Genomic DNA, 16,403 nt, shown 5'->3' with positions numbered 1-16,403 from the left:
GAAAGAGACAGACCCTAATAAAATAGGAGCTAAATTAACAATATTAAGGCAGCATGCTGAATATGAAGAAGCCCATGGGAACAGAATGGGCTTCTTTGCACTTAGCATGTTGCTAATCGGTAGCACATCTTTGTAAAACAAATCCAATATTATTGTTTTAAAATAATGTCCTAAAATATTAGAAAACTGTTTGGTGTGCAGGAAAGGAGGTGAATGGAATGTGGAAAAGTATTTCCATGATTTAGGACTAGCTATATAAGGTATGCAGATAAATGGATTACTGTATAATGACAGGGGTGGGAAGTAAATATTATTTACTGTTTTGCTTTGTAATATTTCAGTCTATAAACTTATTCGGTTTTTGGAAGAAAATGGCATATACATTGTGTTAAATAAATAACTACAGAGAGAATCATAAAGTACAAATAAACCTCACCCTGCATCAGTGCTGTTTCCACAAAGCAAAGGATCAAGGGCACCATGAAGGAAGTAGAAGTTTTCTAGAAAACCATGTGTAGTTGAAAGAAAAAAAAACACACATAAGTGATTTATACATTGTAGAAAAAAAAGCAAATCTTGTTATGTAACGTAGTTATGTGTATTTTATCTATTTACATATGTAATTCTGTTCATTGCTTAGAATTTTATGATAATGCGAGTTATAAATAAATTTTATTATTACTATTATTTAAATTAAACATTCATTTTTAAAAACAGCTATTTATCTTGAGACTTCATATTGAAAACAAAAATAGCAATTACAATTGAAATATCATCATTAGCAAAAATAGTTACAGTGCCTACAATCTCCATGATCCATTGCCAATGAATTGTCTATTTGGAAAAGTTGAGAGACCCGGAGATCCACAATGAGCTAAACTAAAAGAACGAGGTCTACTGCTCTCACATGGAATCTGCATAAAACATTATGAGGTAATTTTATAAAGGGGCACCTTGTTTAATAGGGCACATTTATATAGACACATATGCACCTATGTGTGTTTATACAATACTAGTGTAAACGACAGAAATCGCACCTACATTGTGGGCACGGACATTTACAACTACTCAACAGCAGCTGTAAATGTCCGCACCTAGGTAAGTACATACATAAATTTGTGTATTTTATAATGTTATAATAAACACGAGGAGCAAAACTTGAAAGTATGTATCTCAATAACATAAATGTTTGCTAAATATAAGAGAAGAGGCACAGGGATAATAATACGTAATATCAGTGCTTTTTTATAGGGAAAAAGGTACCGGTACTCATTATGGGTGGGGTCACCATCTATGGCTCCGCTCCTATGGTAGCCACACCCCTTATACCAGCCGTGGCGCATATAAGCAGTATCATTGAAAATACTATACCAGTATAGGAGAAAAAATTAACTTGTGAAATTATAAATAATTTCTGTAAGCTGTTACAGCTCCAGTATACCCAGTGCATAATAAGACAGCAGATATAAATTCTCAAATTGGACATCTTCCAAACACTAAAATGAAAATAGTGATTTTTTTTCTACCTTTATTGTCTGGTGGCTTTGTTTTTCTGATCATGTTGGTCCCAGTCTCTGATTCTGCTGCTCTCTATCTGTTCCCTTAACTTTACTTCCAGGGCTTCCTTTCCATTTATTTCTTTACTTTCCTCCTTTCTTCTTCATTTCTTGACCTAGATCCATAGGTAAAAGCTGGGTCCTCTGCAGACGAGACTGGAGGAGGTATAGAGTGGATCCAGCTTTTGCCTATTTTATCCATCCGTGTGCAGTTTTATTCCTCTTTTCCCTTTCCCTCATCTTGTCACTATGCTTCTCCTTCCTCTTTCCATCCATGTCTGGCATTTTTCCTCTCCCCCTCCATGTTCATCTCACTTCCTCACTCTTCCCGCCCCTCCATACATGTCCAGGATTTCAACTCTCTCCCCTCCACTCCATCCATGTCCAGCATTTCTCCTCTCTCCCCTGAGATGGAACGTAGGGAAGGCTGCAGTTGGCGAGCCTCCTGCTTTCACCAATGCCGCCACTGGCGCTGCAACCAGGTAAAAAAAAAATAAAAGATTTAAACGTGGGGCAGCAGGAACAGAAAGCAGGACTGTCAGGGAGCTAAGGGTGGGTAGGTGAGGCAGCCCTGGGAAAAAACGGTGCCGGGATGCCATACTGGCACAAAAAAGCACTGCATAATACATTTATACAAAATGAAACCTCAAAGCTCCCAGTAGCACCCAATCACCAATAAATGCTTATAGTGTTGCTTTATTTGGAAATCCCAGGTATTATCATTGGTTTCTTATATTTAAACAGGAAGAGGAAAAACAGAACAGTGAAAAACTCCACATATAGAGTCAGGAACATTACAGTATTGTATTTTACTTAAATTATTTCAGAGTGAAGTTACAGGGGTAGCTTTTTGTACTTAGTAGTGGGAGGAAGTATTTTGAGAACAGACTTTTCTCCCTAGTTGGAGTTTTTCCACTGTTCTGGTTTTCCTCTTCCGGTTTGAATATAAGAAACCAATAATAGCACCTGGGGCTTCCAAATAAAGCAACACTATTAAGCACTTATTGGCAATCGGGTGCTGCTGGGAGATTTGAGGTATAATTTTGTTTAAATTTATTAGGTATTATTATCCCTGTGCCTTTTCTCTTATATTTAGCAAATATCTACATTATTGAGATAAACATTTTATAATTTGCATGTGTATTGGAGAACTCCACCTTCACTCCTATCAGCAACATACACTCCGTCATGTCAACTTGTCTACTTTTATTCCAGTCAGAATTTTATAATAGGCCACAAACATGTGAAAATGACTTTATAAAATTACCCTTTATGTGCATTCTTTCTTTACAAAAAGTATTATCCCCCCCCCCCCCCCCCCCCCCCCCCCCAAGTCCCAAGCTGGCTTCAATTTTTATTTTAATCAACAATCTCTTTATTAGGGCTGCATCGTCACCTCATTTAACCTACTAAACAATTAGCTCCCCCTTGAAATAATCATTTCTTACATTATGGAATATTCTAAAACACTTTCCAAACATTTTAGCAACTTGTCAGAAGAAATGGAGAAGTGATTATTACCTGCTCTAATAGGACCCTGAGAATATGAATATGTTTGGGACAAATACAAAGGACGTGGATAAAGACTGCAAGGGAGATGACCAAAGACCCAAGAGTCTGTGGTGACAAAGGAGGCAGAGGCACCTAGGCAGAATGGATGGGCAATGTAGCTCCAACCTGCCAACTACACCAACAATACTATAACACCTGACAGGCTGAGTACACCTAGACTAGACTGAACGGCTCACAAGGGAAATAAACACAGTGGAGTAACTCACTCTCATCATGCACGTACTCGTCCCAGTCAAACCCTTTGGAGCCATTCATTAAAAAGCTTTCATTGATGTTGATGGGCCACACCACGCATTTTTGCCTCAGGTTCCCCATAAAGAGCTGCAAGCCAATTAGAGCAAAGACGCTGAGGCAGAACACGGTCAGGATCATCACGTCAGATAGCTTCTTCACGGACTGGATTAAGGCGCCGACGATAGTCTTCAAACCTGTACGGAAATAACAGGGCACTGCAGACCACTTCCAGAATCGCCAGGTGGCAAGAAGGACAGTTTTACATTTGTAGTGAAGAGCGATGCAGGTTCTGAATAAAGAAAAACAAACTAGCCAAGAAGCAGGATTGTCAACTGGCTCCATTTTATGTAATTATTTTGCAGACAGGCTGATTCACCCCTAGTTTTATTCCATTTCCTCCACAGACTTTGAAAAGCAAGAACCATTAGTCCATGCATTAAAGAGGTAAAACTAGGATTCGAGCAGCATGCTGGTAGAAAATAGAGCCAGTTGACAGTTATAAGGTAGTAAGCACCTTGAACTAACAGTGCTACCCATCTGAGGTTCATCCAGGTTCTGGATTCGTAGCTCATGCCCTGCAGTGCATCATAAACTTTGGTACTAAAAGTCTAATGCAATGATTGCAGACTTGGCATGTTGGGACTATATGGTCAGAGAATATTTGTTAAATAAATGTGTTTTGGGGAAAGCATAAGCTCTTAGAAATATGGCCTGGATTATTGAGATGGGTTGTTCCAAGCACCCAGAGGAAGGAAATAAGTGCATCAGATGCCCCTAAAGATCTAACCAACTTTGCTAAACCCAGATGTCTCGCATGAAGACTACTCAGCCAACTGTCTGAATATATAAGATACTGTAGAATTGTTCGATTAGTTGGCTGGCGGTTTTATCACTTTGCACTAGTCTCTGGCAGGGACTACATGAGGGCAGTTCTATAACCGAATGCTTCTATTTAGGCACCGTAAATATGCATGGTGAGAGCCTATTCCATAACAGCACCCGGGCACCCAGATTCTGTTCTAAAATACTAACATAACTCAGTACTGGCACATCTTACAATTACGCACCTGCAGTGAAACCAACCATAGGCCTGGCATTAAGTGTGGTCATGTAAATGCAGCAGGGAAGCGTGTAACTTACAGTATATTATAAGTTATGAACTAAGGGCCAGATTCTATATATGGTGTATAAAAAATCTGTGCGGTAAAGGTTTCTGCCTAAGCGTATTCTATAAGCGGAACCTAGATTTAGGCACAGTATATAGAATATGCATAGGTGCAAATCCTGGCACCTAAAACAATGCGTGCCCATTTAGGCCAAAGAAAATGTAGCGTAAATCCAAGCATGTAGATTTACGCATACTGGGTTATATTCTATAACTGCATGTGTAAATTTTGGAACGCCCACAAAATGCCCATTTCCCTGCCCATAGCAGCATCCCTTTTGAACTGCATGCTTTAGAATTTAGGCGCAGTTCATTATAGAATACAATTAGCGAGTAAATTCTATTTACTGCCAATTAGTGCTTATTATTGCTTGTTAAGTGCTGTTATAAATGCTAATTAGTTTAAGCCAATTAAGTTACATGCATTGTTACAGAATATGCCTAGATTTTGGCACAGCTCTCTAGGCGTACAATATAGAATCCGGAGTAAGTGGGAGCTTCATCCATTGCCTGCCCAAGCTCCGCCCATATATTTACCCCTTGCAGAATAGTGCTTAGGTCCTAGCAATTTCATGGGTAAGTGTGCATGCATGCGTGTAAGTTCTAGAATTCTATTCATTTACATGCATAAGGGGCACATAAATGCGGGGATCTAGATCAGAGGTTTTCAACCTGGTCCTCGGTGCACACCCAGCCAGTCAGGGTTTTCAGGATCTCCCCATTGGGAACATCCTAAAAACCCTGACTAGCTGGGAGTGCCCAGAGGACTGGGTTGAAAACCTCTAGCCTAGATGATAGAATTGCCTTTCATGTGAGCTTTACAAGCCTCTCCGTAACAAGTCACAAAGTGTTGACAAAGTCAAAACGACCACAATGGAAGGTCATAGCTGAGCACTGTGCATGATTAAAAGCCAGTAACAAATTCCTATGGCTTCATATTTTTCTGGCTTAATGGCAAGCTACAACATCATGAGCTTCCCTTTCCGCCTCCCCAGGGAATTCCCCATTTTTAACCCTCTTCTAAGAGGAGATACGATACAAACATGCATGTATCTAATAGGCTTCAGTGTTTTCCATACAATGAAAAGCTACAGAATAAGGGGCCGTCATATGAAGCTGAGAAAGTGAGAAAATACTTTTTTACTCAGTGGATGGGAGATATCCAGAAAAGATTCCCAGCACAGGTGAGAGGGGCCATAACAGTGGAATGATTCGAGCATGTACAAGGCAAACACAAAGGGACCCTAGTGACAGAGGAAAGGAGATGACCACATATCGAGTAGTTATGGAGAAGGCTTGGTGGCCCAGATGATCCACATCTGCTGATATCTTCTATTTGTCTGTTTCTAGCCCAGAGATTGCAACAGTCTTTGGGTAGGGGACACAGACTTGCAGCTCCCTCTGAAACCCAGCATACATAAACAGTAGGTGTCATCATTCAGAAAATGTTGCAACTCTCTATCTGCCAAGGAATGTGAACATGACTTCCAGTTAGAACTGCCTCTGCTGATACTACTTGTCACCAATAATTATGGTAAGACATTTTGTTTTTAGTTTTCAAAAGTGAATAAAACTGGCGTCTTTAAAGCAGCCCTTCATATAAAAGATGTGAGTGCTGTAGAATGCAACGATTGTTTCAGGGCATGATCTTAAACAGCAGGAGGACTGTTATCTGCTGATACCACTTCCAGAAAACAGTAAGTGGAAGTTATATTATAAAGCTCAGCCCAAGCAGTTTACAACAACATAATATAATAAGTGCACAGAAAGTGATTAGTAACCATTAAACTGAATGGTTTGCAAACTACACAATAGCCTCTTATAGGGAATCCATAGGGCTCATTTATTCAAAAAGGTATTTTGTCTCTGGTGGCCTGCTTTAAAGAGCTCACTTTTGCTCTCCACTCTACATGGGTGAACTAACAGAATTATGAGCAAAAACAAAAGAGTTAACAAGCTGGTTAAGTAAAAAGAACAAACACTGCGTTATCATTTATCAAGTATGTACAGGCAAACTGCAAGCAAAAGTTAAAATATCTACATGCAATTCATTTAAACGCCAAGGCTGAGCAAAACAGATCAGATTTTCATTTTTTTTTTTTTTTAGGCTTTTGCATTTTGAGAAATCGAAACTCCCCAGCCTTCTAAAGCAGATCAATCCGAATTCTAAGCATGAATGGAGCCACAAAAGCTAGAACAGAATTAACCAAAACAGAGAAACAGATCAAAGAGAAAGGAGTGAAAAGGGTGGAGTCCCTGAGTGAATGTGAGATTTAGAGATGAGTTATAGTGCTCTAAATGAATCTATGCTATTTGGGAAAATTCTTTAACTAACACACGGGGTGTCCCTGCTAAATGAGAATGTAGGAACACCTGGCACAGTATACATTAAGTTATTGGCAGATTTTGAGTCACCAAGCTGGAAATGTCACTTCAGAGCCTTTTCGAAATGGAGTGGAGGAGTGTGGTAGCCATGTTAGTCCACTCTTAAGTTTATCAATAGAAATCAAACAAAATAAAACATGGAAAAGAAAATAAGATGATACCTTTTTTATTGGACATAACTTAATACATTTCTAGATTAGCTTTCGAAGGTTGCCCTTCTTCGTCAGAAATGGAGTGAAAATCTCCAGCATCTAAGTATGATTCCTGAGAAGTACAAAAGAAACACTACTGTCTAAAACAATTTCCCAAGTTGGTCCTGGAGTACCCCCTTGCCAGCCAGGTTTTCAGGATATCCACAATGAATATGCTGAAGATTGATTTGCATATACTGCCTCCATTGTATGCAAATCTCCTTCACGCATATTCATTGTGGATATCCTGAAAACCTGACTGACAAGGGGGTACTCCAGAACCGACTTGGGAAACACTGGTCTAAAAGACTCCCTGCCTCCTGTCCCACATCAGGAACAAACTAGATTATACAATGAGCCTAGCCAAGGCAAAACTCAGGAGATTCTAGCCTTTGCAGTGAAAGCAGAGAGCATGCCTAATGGCACTGTGTTACATCCATGCTATCTGCCACTGCAGGTAATGAGTGCCCAGTCCATAACACAAATGTAAATACTGTCAAGCCATTGTGGCTCACCCCACCCTGTAAACACATTACTGCCCCCCCCCCCCAGATCTGGCCCCCTAGACATTTGCCGCTAAAGACTTCCCCTCTCACAATTCCCCCATCTGCTCCAGGTTGAATCCCTCCACCCAAGGTCTCATCCAATCCCCCATACATGCACCCATGACATTGTAACCCCTTCCCGACTCGCCCCCAAATTCTTCCCTTCTACAGTTTAAAACCTCCTGATTCCCTCCCCCTCTCCCACTACAAGTCAGAACCTTCACCCATCCACATCATACCCAGCTCCCATCCACGCCCACATTAAGCAGCTAGCGAGGACTTTTAGGATGCTGGCTGCTGTAATAGTGCAGAAGACATTAGCATGGCTCTGTGCTAATGTCTACCATGCAGTAAAATTCACATTAGCTGCTTAACATGGCTTAGTAAGGCTTTTAATGCACACTAAATTGATTCATAAAGTACAGCGTATTAGTTCAATTAGTGCACAATAAAAGATTGTGTGTGGGGGCTATTTAACTGTTGATGACAATTAATGATGAAAGTGGGTATAGTATGTCAAGAAACTGTATGTACCATGCCGTTGCCATGTTTATAGGTTGTAACAAACTTTAATAAAAAGGATTTATATATAAACAAATATGTAATACAAACCACAAACTGGAAACATTTGCAAAAAATGAAAACGAACCACATTTGTTTGGCTTGCACACATCCCTGCATTTTACTCTATTTTAGCATGTTAGGATCCCAAGGGTACCTAATTAAACTCACAGTAAAAACTGGAATGGCTCAAACTGCCACAGAGCGGGAGTCCTACAATACCTCCTGCTCTTGATTCAAGTCATTTACAGTACCTGTTTGCTCTCAGCCTACAATTACACAGTTCCTTCCTTCAGTCCACAGAATTTGGCAATAAGGTTTGTTTTGACAGCGATTCACACAGCCATGTCCTTTGAGAAAAGTCCAGAAACCATTCTTAAGGCAGACCGAGGAAAAGTGGCTACTTATCCCTGGGGTAAGCTGGATGGAATCTTGCTATGTTTTGGTATCCTGGCAGGTTCTTGTGGCCTGGATTGGCCACCATTGGAAACAGGATGTTGGACTACAACATGGACCTTTTTTTTTTTTTTGCAAAAGTATGGCAATTCTTATGTTCTAAATCTTGCTGTTACAGTGATACTTCAGTACTACTCCTATTGGTGATCTGATCCTTTTTCTCAGAAATCTTCATAACTCTTTATTTCATCCCTAGATGGAACACCATTTTAAAAAGATGCCATGTTTCTTCTGGCTTAGCCATTTTACTTTGGTTTGCGGCATATCAAATAAAATTGAACTTAAACTTATTTGCAACATAAGATCTTTCTACTTGAAAGAACACGTTTTTACAAAAGCTCAAATCTGTTCCTGTCTTACGGAAGCATTTTCTGTTAGAAGGACAAGGATATTGTTTAAGAAGATTATAATACAGACCGCAGAGTGTGAAATTCTTTGCTGCACAAATCTAAACCCAGGACCTGCAGGTGTTGTCTTAGTTTCTGCGTGCAGCAAATTAAAAAAAAAAAAAAGGTCTGTACCAAGCAATTTATCAGCTAAGGTAATGCAACCCTCCTATAAATGGACACAGTGTCCTGGAAGTTTCAAGACTTTGTTTTGTTTTTCTTCTTTTTTTTTTTTTTTTCTTTTTTATCATTATAGGGAAAACAGACCAGAGACAATGAATAATACAAACTAGCAGCTCACCTGACAGGTCCCCTAACCACCCCATGAGCAATGTGAGGTGAAAAGCAGCAGCAGGGCAGACAATGCGGCAGAGACCAGTGTTGGAGGAAGGCTTCTGCTGGCAGGGCTTGGAGACCCCTGCCAGCCAAATCAGAGGCCCCGAAGCCCTGTGCCTGCTCCTCCCCAGCCTCTAAGGGGGCCCCGGCACCGAAGTTTTCTCTCTCCTGCTACTGTCGGGACGCAATCACCCGGGTCCTGTCAGGAGCAGAGGACAGAGACAGATCCCAGTGCCAGGTCCCCTTTGGAGGCTGGGCCCAGGGGAATCTTGCCCCCTCCACCCCCCCCCCCCCCCCCTCAGTGGCACTGGTTGATCTGGTGTTGGTGCTCCTGAACTCGGACTGGATTTCTTCTTACAAAAGCAATCTTCAGAGCGGGCAGCAAAGGAGCATCACAGTTCTAGACATGACTGTTGTCTGAAAATAACTCTCACTCAGTTCCAGGGCTGTTTTATTACCCAATAGAAAATGTGTGCGCAATCAAGCAGGTTGAAATAAGACACAAATTGCTACTTAGAAGTATTTGAGGAGAAGTAAAACTGTTTGACAAAAATGTATTATGCAGTTGGAAATCACTTTACATACTGCTCCTCCTTCTGTGGAATTCTATGTCAAAGTAACTTGGCATGGAAAAATCATTACCTGGATTCAGGGCTCAACTTAAGGCATTTTGCATATGGCTATATGGACAATCAGTCTTTCACTTTTTTCTCTAGTTCTACTCTCCTTTCTATATCACCTTTTTGTTTAACTGTAAACAGCTATCATTTTTTTGCAAAGTGGTATATCAAGAATGGAAAAAACATTTTACAGCCACACATGTCCTTGGAAATCTTTTCAAACAATTACAAAGTACCATTTTTGGGGGTGTAATGAGTTAACAGTTACATTATTATTTATGTGAATTTCGCTCATGTTTTTTAAATTGGTAGTTCAAGGTAATTTACATTCAGGTATAGAAGGTATTGCCCTTTTATCAGAGGGCTTACAATTTATGATCCTAATTTATTAACGTGCGTTAGTGTGATTTAATGCACATTACATAATACAAGTCCTATTATTCTCTATGGGGTCTATTTACTTACTATGGGCATGATATTCAAAAAAGCTGAGCTCTTAAATTTAAGCTCCCAAGTTAGGTTCCTAAATTTGCCTCCTATTTTCATTGAAAATTCTCCTAAACATAGGCATTTAAAAGTTATAAATTTAGGTCTGCCATTCATTTGCCTAGATTTATGGGTTCTAATTCATGTGGCTATTGCTGAAAATCAGATGCAAGCTCCAAATGTTTTCTCTATCTTATATCGACTCTTGTTGACACCCACATTTTAGGCTGTTAAATTTAGGCCTTTAGTGAAATTTTGAACATAAATTCAGGTACTTAGCCTTAGTTAATTTCAAAGAGGCCAATTTAGGAGCTTCTGTGCATTTAACTCTAATTAACATGCTTAAACCCTTATCACAATTTAGTAGATGAGACTCTTAGGGCCCTGTTTACAAAGGCACGCTACTGTTTTTAGCAAACGCTAACCATAAGAATATTATGGGTATCTACAGGGTTAGCGTGCGCTACAAAGACTACCATGCCTTTGTAAACAGGGCCACAGTTTGTACCTATGTGCATAACATGTTGCTCAAAGACAGGGCTAGACGAAAGGAATTTTATCAGAACCAAAAACAGACAATTATTTTTGGAAAAGGGTATACTATCCAGCATTCACCAATTAGATAAAAATGTGCTGTAATAGTTCAGGGTGGGCAACCTGTGATCCATGGGCTGAATGCGGCCTGCCATTGAATTTTATGTGGCTTACAAGTATAAACAGAAAACCTCATTAACCAGAGATTTTGTGACTGTAAATACTGTATGTTGCAAATATTTTCAGAATTGCCACTCTAGCAGTCTATCATTTTTAGTTACATTTTTACTTATTTATTTACCACAGATGATCTGTAGAGCTCTGTGTATTTCCGGTTCCAACATTACGTAATGGTGTGGCCAGCTAGCGATAGTACTGATAATCATGCGGTTCTCTGTATACAAAGATTGCCTACCCCTGCTTTAAGGCAGGGGAGTCTTAAATGGCACTTGCAGTCCATGGGGTATGAGAAAAGGTCAACTGGGGTATGGAGAAGAGTCTTGAAATATATCATTTGTAAACAATAATTTTATTCAACCTAATGTACAATTTATGTAGCATTGTTGTTTTAAGCGTGACTTCTTTGGTAGTTAACTGTGTATTACTGTAATTTTTAGCAACATCTTAGCAGTTGGCACTGTTGGCGGCTAACAGCAATGTATGTAGTTGTCAATAGTCACTACTGGACATGTGGTTTAGGAAGGGGGTGCAAGGTTTTCATTGATCAGAAGGGCGCGAACCAAAAAAGGTTAAGAACCTGTGCTCTAAGGGTCTGCAGTGTGGAGCTTAAGAAAATTCTGACCTATATTCTAGGAAGTGCTCACAGGACAATACCCACATAAAGAGCAGCAAATTCACTCATGTGCAGATGATCAAAAGCAAACGTGAGCGCCAGAGACCACTAGCACCGGACTAGTGCCTGCGTTTACTTAAGTCCCAGGATCAGAGCTGGCAAGCACGTGTAACAACGCGCTCGACAGCTCTGAATGCTAATAGCATGCAAATGCATGCTAAACAGGGACATTGGAATTCCTCCCCAATGCTCAGCGGGCAGTGCAGCAAACTAGGACACTGCTACCACTGTAAACCCTATGCCAGCTCAGAGCTGGCATTAGGGTTTACTAGAGCATTGGGGAGGAATGGGGAGCCCTGACCAGCATGCATTTGCATGCTAGCAGGTCCACCCATATTCCCCCCCCCCCCCAAACAGATGACCTGAACCTGACTCCCCTCCCTCCCAAGCTGGTGACACGGGGACTGGAGGTCCGGTGGTCCTTCAGTCCCCATGAACCCCCCCTGACACAAGGGCATGGAGGAGGGCTGGAGATCCGGTGGATCTCCTGCTCCCTAACCCCCACTCGCACTAAAAAAAAAAGCTCTGGTGGTCCAGTAGGCCGGAAACCCAAGCCCCCAGCCACCTGGTGGTCTAGCAGCTCCCTCTCTTCCCCTATACCTTCGTAGTGGAGGACGGAGTAGCACACTCCCTCCTCTTCCAGCACCACCTTCAAAATGGTGGCACCCAGCCCTGCCCAGTGCATCCTGAGATGTGCTGGGCGCTGCCATTTTGAAGGCAGCACTGGAAGAGGAGGGAGTGTGCTATTCCCTCCTCCACCAAGAAGGTACCGGGGGTGGGGGGGAGAGGGAGCTGCTAGGCCTGGGATCTCCAGCCCCACATTTCCTTGCATTGGGGGAAGGGGGTCAGGGGTGGCTTGAGGTCCACTGGACCGCCAGCCCCCATGTTGCTGTTCCGGGGGGGGGGGGGGGATCGGGGCTCAGAGGGACACAGGCATTTGAGTCTTAGGTGCTCTCTGCTGGCCAGCTGGGATACAGCTATCTGATGCATTGAACTTGGTTTTCTAGATTTCTTTTTGTTTTCTGGTGTCTTATCTGTTCTTTTGTGTTTTATTGTAGTACTTGTGTTTTCTTCCCTTTTTTTTCTTTTTATTTTACAATTGTAAATCGCTTCGATAGTCTCACTCATAAGCGGTATATTAAGGGCCAAATTCTACAAATGGTGCCCTAAAAATCGGGGCCGAAAAACCATGCGGTTAGTATGATTCTATAAACTATGCCTAAAGTCAGGGTTAGTTTACAGAATATGCTTACATGCCATTCTTGCAACTAAAATTTAAACACACCCATTTAGGCCACCTCAAACCAGGCTTAAATACCTAAGTTAGGTGCAGATCAGGTGTATTCAATAATAGTGCACATAGGTTTTTCCACGCCCATGCCCACGCCCCCACCCCCTTTTTGACTGCACGCATTAGAATTTACACACACCGCGTTGTAGAATACACCTAGAAAGTTTTGCACACAAATTCTTTTTTTTTTCTTACTTTTATTTATAAGTTTTTAGAATAATACAAAATTAATAATAAACATGCCTGTAAGAAAGGAAAAAGTACCATATGGTATAACCAATAAATCAAACATTTTCAAAAACTAAAATAAAAACAAAAAAGCAAACTTATTATATCAGTAGGTTAACAGAAAATAAAGCAAAACAGTATATGCATATATTTAAAAGAAGTTGATTTTACCTTATAAAGTTACATGTAAGTATCACTTAACATAGTTGTCTAGCAATGACCATGTTTTACGAAAGGACAAAATATGACCAAATTTTATGGCAGCTATTTCCTCATAACGCCTATATGAACAAAGCAAATTCCATCATTCATGAAATGAGACATGCAAATTATTTTTCCAATGTAAAACAATCAAGTGAACAGTAAGTGAGATCATTAAATTAAACAATTTTACATGTTTTAATGGAACTGACAAACCAGGGGTGGATGCTTTAAGGATTAACACTTTAAAAGACAAAGCATCTGGAATAGTGCACACAACTTAAACTTGAAATAAACTACAGAAATCATGCCTAAATAGAAGGCACAGACATTACAACTCTGGTCATTCTACATCTAAATTTCACCCTCAAGCATGCCTATGCTTTAAGTATGCATCAGCTTCCACGGTGCATACTTTTAGGCATGAAAAGGTACAACCTGTAGAATAAAGGGGATGATAATGCTCTGCTACAGATCATTACATCACCACACTATAGGGCTCATTTTCAAAACAAAAAAAAAGTCCAGAAAATGTCATAAGGTGGCAGGAGGACATTTTCCACTCAAAAACATCCATGTTGCAATTTTTGACACCCCGATTTTAGACGTTTTGCTCCACAGTTCATCCAAATTTCAAGGGAGTATGTTTTGAGGACATGGGCAGCACCAAAAGATAAACATTTTTCAGCAATAATGGAACAAAATGAAAACGTCTAGGGCCAAAATTAAGACTTTTTGGCTAGACCTGTTTCAATCATGACTAAGTGACCAAAAGATGCCCTAAATGATAAAATGGCCACAGGAGGGATTAAGGCATGACCCCCCTTACTCCCCCAATGATTACTGACCCCCCTCCCAGCCCCCTAAGATGTGAAAGAAACAGTATATACTAGCCTCTGTGACATTTTCAGAGGTTATGGCCAGTCCTATTTGAGCAGCAAGCAGGTCCCTGGAGTAGCCTAGTGGCTGGTGCAGTGGACCGTAGAGAAGGGGATTCGTACCCATATCCCACTAACTGGTACATTTGTGGTGGAAAGTGTGAACCCTCCAAAACCCACCAAAAACCTACTGTACCTACAATATAGGTGAAGGATTTTTGTACTGGTGTACAGTTGGGTACAATATATTTTTGGTGTGTTTTTGAGGGCTCCCTATACAATATGAGGGAGTAATGGTGAGATGTGTTCCTGGGACCTTTTATGTGAAGTCCTATACAGTGCCCTACTGTTCTGCTCGGATGCCTGTGTGGCCAGTCTACTAAGAATGCTGCCCTCTCCCCCTACCCCCACCCATATACCCCACATATAGTGCATAGTGCACATATGTGACAGTTATCTCAGCACTTACCCCCAGGATTGTATATGGCATCTAAAAAAAATCCATGTGGAAACTGAAACGTATTCTATAACCAGTGCATTTTTTCTAGCAAAAAAGGTGCAAGTACTCAAATGTTAAGCCGCCCTTCAGGGGTGGGGTGATCACTCAGCAACTCACCCCACAATAGCCAGGCCCTCTGCAACCAGTCACAGAATCTATGACAAGGCAGAATTGGTGTGTAGAGCCTAAGCTCTTTCATTAAAACTTGGGGTCCATGAGTCAATTGTAGCAGACAATGGAAAAGGTGCCGGTACTCAGTACCCCCAAATACCCCCTCAAAAAAAGCCCTGTCTATAACAATGTGTATAACTTAACTGGTTAACCATCTAATCAGCGCTGTTAATTGGATGGTAACAAGCAATTATCAGCAGTAACTGGCATTGAGATTAATCCGCATAACTTGCTAAGGGGTCTTTTTACTAAGGTACACCGAAAAATCGCCTGCGCTGTTGTAGGTGCGTGTATTGGATGTGCGCAGGTCCATTTTTCAGCGCACCTGCAAAAAAGGCCTTTTTTTGGACGAAATGGATGTGTGGCAAAATAAAAATTGGACCGCGTCCATTTTGGGCCTGAGACCTTACATTGATTTAGCGGTAAAGTCTCATGCGTTAACCAGCCGGTAATCATCCGTACTCATACACTGCCGTTTACTGCCCAGTTTGCGCCACACGGTAGAAAATAAAAAATATTTTTGGACGCACGTATCAGACATGCATAAAAAATGGAATTACCGCCCGGAGCTTACAGTAGCCGGGCAGTAGTTCCAAATTGACGTGCACTGGATGAGCGTAGGTGCCTTCGCACCTTAGTAAAAGGGTCCCTAAGTGTATTCTATAATGTGGTGTGCCTAAATTCTAAGTCACATAGTTGAAAAATAGGCATGGCCAGCGAAGGGGCATGTGTGTTTCTAAAATCTATGTATATTGTTATAGAATACACCCGATCTGCACCTAATTTAGGCATCAGGATTTACACCCTTAAAACATGGGCTAAATGGAGGCGACCAAATGTACTCAAGTGGTATGCCGCTCAGTGTATTCTATATACCGCTCAGAAATTTAAGTCTATTCTATAAAATGTAGGTGTATTTTAGAGAATACTCCTAGGCGTAATTTTTTTCTGCATGGATTTTTCAGGCACCATATAACATGTATATGGCCCGTATAACTACAAAGACATAGTTATAGAATTGCCTTTTTAGTTCTAAGTAGATCACAACAATCTTTAGATGACATATTGCATCTATGATGTAACAATTTGAGTATCATAACTATAATAGTTATCTATTTGAAGGATTTTCATAACCGCACTATCGCTTTAGTATCAAGGTGGTATACACACAAGCAATTAAATCTGTAGGGTAAAATAACAAGACAGTGGGTCAAAAGAGAAAAATGGAAACAAGAGGAAAAGGGGATGCAAAGAA

The 16,403-nt window shown here is 40.8% G+C and overlaps 1 protein-coding gene across 1 annotated transcript in view; it reads right to left on the bottom strand.

Annotated features, from left to right (window-relative positions):
- The window catches only part of SCN8A (sodium voltage-gated channel alpha subunit 8), a 359,538-nt gene that overhangs the window by 236,480 nt on the left and 106,655 nt on the right, over positions 1–16,403 (bottom strand). Inside the window, exons 7-8 of the mRNA XM_030194998.1 lie at positions 3,335–3,556; positions 437–500 (exon numbers count right to left, since the gene is read on the bottom strand). Of these exons, the coding sequence (XP_030050858.1) occupies positions 437–500; positions 3,335–3,556 (286 nt within the window). The remainder of the gene's footprint in view (positions 1–436; positions 501–3,334; positions 3,557–16,403) is intronic.

This window comes from Microcaecilia unicolor, chromosome 3 (genome assembly GCF_901765095.1).
Source record: "Microcaecilia unicolor chromosome 3, aMicUni1.1, whole genome shotgun sequence".
NCBI classification, from domain to species: Eukaryota; Metazoa; Chordata; class Amphibia; order Gymnophiona; family Siphonopidae; genus Microcaecilia; species Microcaecilia unicolor.
The sequence above is the reverse complement of the archived record's forward strand: the minus strand, read 5'-3'. Positions and strand labels throughout refer to the sequence as shown.